At 46.3% G+C, this 6,067-nt stretch overlaps 2 protein-coding genes across 3 annotated transcripts in view; one reads left to right on the top strand and one right to left on the bottom strand.

Annotated features, from left to right (window-relative positions):
- The window catches only part of Spata45 (spermatogenesis associated 45), a 28,449-nt gene extending 22,728 nt beyond the window's left edge, over nt 1–5,721 (bottom strand). Inside the window, exons 1-2 of the mRNA XM_005374735.2 lie at nt 5,516–5,721; nt 3,094–3,223 (exon numbers count right to left, since the gene is read on the bottom strand). The gene's annotated coding sequence lies outside the window, so the exon portion shown is untranslated. The remainder of the gene's footprint in view (nt 1–3,093; nt 3,224–5,515) is intronic.
- A 117-nt stretch (nt 5,722–5,838) lies between these two features.
- Nucleotides 5,839–6,067, top strand: part of Flvcr1 (feline leukemia virus subgroup C cellular receptor 1) — a gene marked incomplete in the record, with an annotated part of 29,062 nt that continues 28,833 nt past the window's right edge. For both annotated transcript variants that reach the window (XM_013520050.1, XM_013520040.1), the window contains 1 exon segment: nt 5,839–6,067. In XM_013520050.1, the coding sequence (XP_013375504.1) occupies nt 5,934–6,067 (134 nt within the window).

Raw genomic sequence — 6,067 nt, 5'->3', positions numbered from 1 at the left:
GTACCGGGAATCAAACTCACGACCTTGTGCTTGCCAGGCAGGCGCTGTGCTGCTGAGCTAAATCCCCAGCCCCCAGCTCTTGAAATTTTAAGAAACCATTTTTACTATATCCTGTCGTATAAATAAGAATATTGCTTCTATTATCAGAAAGAAGATGTTTTAACCTAGGAGTATGTTATGGTTTATGTCTGTGTGTCCCCCCCAAAGCCTCATGCGGAAATGGGGCAGGCTGTTAGAGTTTAAATATGTGTGTGAGAGCTACACCTGCCCTGGGGTGGACAGTTTACATATGTAAGGGAGAGGAGGAAGCTGCTTGGGGAGATTCCTCCCTGATTCCTCCCTGGTGTGTGGGTCCTGGTAGTCGCTTAGCTGTGCTGCTGCCCTGGGATGCAGCCCTCTGCCACGTGCCACTCTGCCTTATAATCATGCCTAGTACGGATTGAAACCTCCACAAACTGTAAGCGAAATAAACCTTTCCTTCCTTAATTTTGGTTGTCAGATATTTTGTCCCAGCAGCGAGAGAAAGGTAACCAAGACAGAGTACTAGGTGGAATCTTCTCAGTTAATACCCATACAAATTTTTTTACGGTCACCTCATAGCTTCTATAATCCACTTCTACATCATCTCTGTATACATTTAATTCTATATTCTTGATTGTTTGTGACAGCAAAGGCGTCTTCCCCGGTTAGCATATCTTTTATAATGGCTATGTTATGAACAGTATTATGGGCTGCCTGGTATGTGCAATATTCAAAATTTCCTTTCCACACCAAATAATCACCTGGAATTAAACATGCTTTAGCTATTCCTTTCCATTCATTTGGGGCCATAATCTATTGCCTAGAATTTCTACTAAACTCAAGGTAAAGGGGGCAGTAGGGCCATAAGTCATAACAGCTTAACTCTGTTAGTGTTTTAAAAGGTATAGTGTCATAACCATGTATAACTTGTCCTGGATTTTCAGGGACTTGAATGTCAGTAGTAGGGTAAATATGTTAAAAACCCTCCATGGACTCCCCTGCCTGTCTGGCTTCTTTTAGTGCCAACTGCAAGGGAGAGAGAGAAAATAGCTCTACTTCCCGAGAGGTAGACACCTGTGTCCTGGCCAAATTTCCCCTAGCTAAAAAGGCCAGGTACCTGGTGTGGCTCAGTCAAATCCATTGGGTGTTGTGAGACAGAGTTCATGGGGAAACACCTCTCTGGTGGGGAAAAGTCCCTTTTGTCCCCCACCACTCCTTCCTTCTTAAATTGGATTGGGCTGGAAGGCTCAGACTCTATTGGCAGCACTGTTGCTCTACCCTCCATTTCCTGCTCAGGCTGTGGACTTGATTTTAACATAATGTTCTGAACCAAATCCTTTATGGTTACAAGACCCCTCCAAAGCAACATCCAGAAAAGTAAATGCAGGAGTCAAACAGGCAACAAACACTTCTATACACATATACCCCCAGGAGCCTTGAGACACTACTTGCACTTCAGTATCGTTTTCTCTTTTGGCTTCTTTGAAGCCTATATATTTTCTGGCCCTAGAGAACCCCTATCTCCACACATTACATCTGATGTGCCAGTACCATGCACTCCAGTGCTGAATACTAGCTCTCACAAATGCGCTTCCCCTCGCCTGCTGCATGCTCTCGGGAAGCGTTCTCACTTCCCACCTGTATCCTACCAGGTGTCCCTGTTCAGGTGCCAAATGTAGGGACTCAGTCTCTGGGTGTACCCTGGGAAGGAAGGGCAGTGAGAATGAGGAAAAGACAGACAAGAGACAAGATCTGGGTCAGGTGGAGGCCTCTTACCTGATGAGCAAGAGGACCTCCACAACAGCAGCGGTGTTTATTGATACATTTGCAAAGTCAGCATCATGAGAAACAAGGTCACCTAGCAACTAATGACTGAATTGTCCAGGCAGGATCTTTTCTCAAGACTGAGACAGCTTGACTGCTTTAGGCACTATGGCTTTATCTTCTCTCCACACATACAACCAGTTTCCAGCTCCAGCCACTCCCAGCAGTGAAGCATCACAGATTGTGTGTTTGTATCTTACACTCTAAAGCTCTTGGGCTGCAGGAAACCTTTGCTCAGGGACAGCCACATCACTCCTAGTGGCACCTTGGACTTGGCTCCTAGATGCTGCTCAGATCTCTTACCTTTGAGATGTTACTTATTTAAATCTGACTTGGCATTCTACACTCATCCTGTAGCACAATTTTATCTTAACTCCTCTCAAAGTGATGTTCCTAGCAGTGTCTTTCTGACAGAGATTAAGGCTCAGGATAAATTACACATCCAAACACATGGTACAAAGTAGGACTCATACCTGAACTGGTTAATAAGTACCTGCCACTGAAGCCTGAGAGAGAGGAGACAAGGTTAAGAATTAGCCTGAAACTACAATGTACTTTCTGGGCTCCATTCCTTTTTGTTGTTGTCTTTGGTTTTTTGTGAGTCAGGGTCATGGTATGTAGTTCAGGCTGGCCTTGAACCTACTATGTACCTCAGGCTGGCCTTGAACTCACAAGGATCCTCCTGCTTCAATCTCCTGAGTGCTGGGATTACAGGTGTGTGCCACCACATCCAACTTCTATGCCCCACTCTTTATGGAACTATGTTAACTAGTCACATGAATTTTGTCTAATTTTTCCATTAGACACATTTTTAAAGACATAGCCACAAAGCCAGAAGCAATCTTAAATCTCATGTAGCTCAATTTTCTATTAAATTTAGGAATCCTATCCACAAAATACCTGCTTTGACAAGACTGCTGCAGTGTTTAAGGGGGAGTGACATAGGTGATCCTCTACTTGTCTAGATAGGTCACATGGTGGTCCACTCAATTGCTGATCACCTTTGATGATAAGAAAATTACCCCTTCTTAGGTAGGTAATTCAAGTAAGCCACCATGCAGTGTCCTTTATGACTGCCCTGAGAACACCCTCCAGGAATGGGGCCTTATAATCATAAATTCAAGTGAAAGAGTTTGGAGTAAACAACTGCATAAATAAACAGACAAGATGGGGTGAGGGTCAAGTTCATACAACGAGGGTGAGACAAGACTTTGGAAAACATAAAAATCTGATTTGTGCGGTACACACCTGTAACCGTGGCATTCTGGGAGCCTCACACAGGATGATCACAAGCAAGACTCTCTCTCGGGCTGGGGATTTAGCTCAGCGGCACAGTGCCTGCCTTGCAAGCACAAGGTCGTGAGTTCGATTCCCGGTACTGGAAGAAAAACAAACAACAAAAAACACACACAAAAGACTCTCTCTCAAAAAATAAAGAAGAAGGGATGGGGACATAGCTCAGTGCAAGGTCTTGGGTTCAATCCCCTGCACACCCCTTCCCCTTGCACATACAAAGAGCTAATAACAGCACTGATGAATAATATTTGCTGAGTATTCATTTAGATAAGAAGAGGTCAGGCCTGTTTAAGTGCTTTACCTTTACTAGCCATTCATCTCTCCTAATAATCTCACGAAGAACATTGCCCTCATTTTAGAATTGCATGCACGTGCACGCGCACACACACAGAAACAGAGAGGGACACAGACAGAGATAGGGAGAAACTCGTCCACACTCCTGCAGCTAGGAAGGGAAAGACCTTGGATTTGAACTCACATTTTGGGCTTTGCAGGCTGGGTCTTTAATCATATTAGATCACTTCACTAACTAACTGAGAATACCCACCATGTGCCCAGCATTGTTCAGTCCTTTAAGCCTCCTAGCAATCCTACAAAGCAGGGTTCTGTTATCCCAAAATAGCTAATAACTTGCCCAAGGTCACACAGCTAGGGAGCACTAAAGCTGGGATTCAGACACAAGTAGCCTGGCTCTGCATCTGCACACCCTTTGTCACAGACACAGAGCTTTGTCCTGTGCAGGGAAGACACGTGGTAAAGTGGGCAAAGGCACGATGGCTGCCAGCTGGGCAAATCCTGGCAGTGCAGGATACCCCGGGAACTCTCATCCCAACCCTTCTCCCCAAGGACAAAGGGAAGGTTAGGGATCTCTAACACAGGGCCTGAACAATCAGCAAGAATAGCCTCCCCTCAGGAGCACATTCAGGAAGCAGCCCCACACTGGGGGAAACTTTGCTATCAAATCTAACAAGCCAGTTTTGGGCTTCAGGAGCGGTTGACAAGTTTGCAGATATCTGAAAGTTGACCCTGACTGAGCAAGTAAAGTCCATTTAATTCCATCTGAATCCCCCTCAGAATTTTTTTTTTTCTTGACAAGGTTTCCCTATATCGCCCAGACTTGACTTGAACTCCTGAGCTCAGGAGATCCTTCTGTCTTAGCCTCCTGAGCTGCTGAGACTATAGCCAAATGCCACTGTGGCCAGCTTGAATAGTTTTATGTGTGTGAGTGGGTGGGTGGGGCTATGTAGGTTTTGCAGTACATGAAAGTATTAATAAAATGTTTATGAATATTGAATGCAAATTGTGCTGAATATTAAGTAATTCGATTAGTTTGTTTTTCGGATATCCATAACTGAGGATGAAGTCCTTTGGCACCCATGTTTGTTATTTTGTTCAGAGAACATTGCTCAGTGATTTCCAATCATGTTTAGAAAATCATATTGGGAGCCAGGCATGATGGCGCACGCCTGTAATCCCAGCACTGGGGAGGCTGAGGCAGGACGATTATTTTGAGTTTGAGACCAGCCTGGGCTACAAAGTGAGCTCAGGCCAGCCTGAACTGCATAGTGAGGCCCTATCTCAAAAAGAGAAAAAAAGAAAAAAGAAAGAAAGAAAGAAAAGAAAAAAATCATATTGGGGGTGGGATTCACAAGAGTTTTTTTTAAAAATAGATCATTTACAAAATAATTATGTAAAATATTTAATAGTAATGCCTGTTCATTAATTACATTGATTCAGTAAATAAATTTAACATCTACTGTACACTAGGTCCTGTCACAGGTTCTCAGAAAATAGTCAAAGCAGAAGGCCACAAAACATTCCAAACTTACACTTTCGTGGAGAAAGAAAATAACCAGGAAAAAAAAAGGAGAATGTAGGGCATTTTAGGTGATAGTAAGCACTAAAAATAAAAATTAAGCAAGGAAAAGGGATGGGGGAGAGCATGTGGCCATTTTCATAAGATGGCTAAAGAAGGCATCGTTAACACACGTATCCCTTAGCGTTTAGGACGGTAGCATAGTGTGTCCTGAGAGACGCCTGGTAACATTTTTATATATGACTTGTTCTAAGGTTCTAGATATTAGCACTTTTGGAGGTCAGATTTGTAATACGAATCCTATACGCATCTACTTTCAACTTTGCTTTAATCATTTTTTTCTTTCTTTTTAATAATTTTTTTCAACATAGTTTCCCAAAGAGAAGCAGAGCTTTTTCTCTAGACCAGGAGCACCCTAGAGCTCTGTGTTCTCGTTCTGGAGTAAAGCACTTGGTTTCATGTTTATTCTTTTAACTCCCCAGAGCCCATAAAAACATTCGGCACCTATGTGAAAAACAAGTGTGGAGGCCGGGACCCGCTGGACGCGCGTCCACTTACTACGACCAAGGACGTTGGTCTTCGGGGAACAGGGGCCACACGCACGGCTAAGGCACAGCACGTCCCAATCGGGCGAGCCCGCAGGGAGCATGGGGTGGGGCGGGCGGGCGAGTCCGACTGCAAGCGATCTTCCTCTGGCTGGACTGCAGCGCTCTGGCGAGATATCACGAGGTGCAGAGAGGTGGCGTGTCTGGGCACCGCCCAGCCCGGCTTCCGTACAGCTACCCGGAGGGTTCACTCCTGTCCCGCCCCTTCCCTCCGCGCAGCCCGCGGATTGGTCGTGGGGGCGGGGCCTCTCGTGAGTGATGGGCAGCCCGGGTCGGCGCGGCCCGGGCGGCGGGTGGCGGACCGAGGTGGATCCTGGGGCGCCGGGGAAAGGGCAGGGGCGCGAGGTGGCTGTGGCGGGGAGCCCAGGGCCATGCCGCGGTCGGACCATGAGGACGGGGCCGCGGTGGCGCCCGGGCACCCGCTGGCGAAGGGCTACCTGCTGGTGCCCCCGGGCGAGCCGCAGAACGGGCTCAAGGCCGGCTGCCTGGCGCTGAACGGGGCGGC

This window comes from Chinchilla lanigera, unplaced genomic scaffold (genome assembly GCF_000276665.1).
Source record: "Chinchilla lanigera isolate Chin_1 unplaced genomic scaffold, ChiLan1.0 scaffold00005, whole genome shotgun sequence".
Lineage (NCBI taxonomy): Eukaryota > Metazoa > Chordata > Mammalia > Rodentia > Chinchillidae > Chinchilla > Chinchilla lanigera.
Note: the sequence above shows the minus strand (reverse complement) of the source record. Positions and strands in the feature narration are given on the sequence as shown.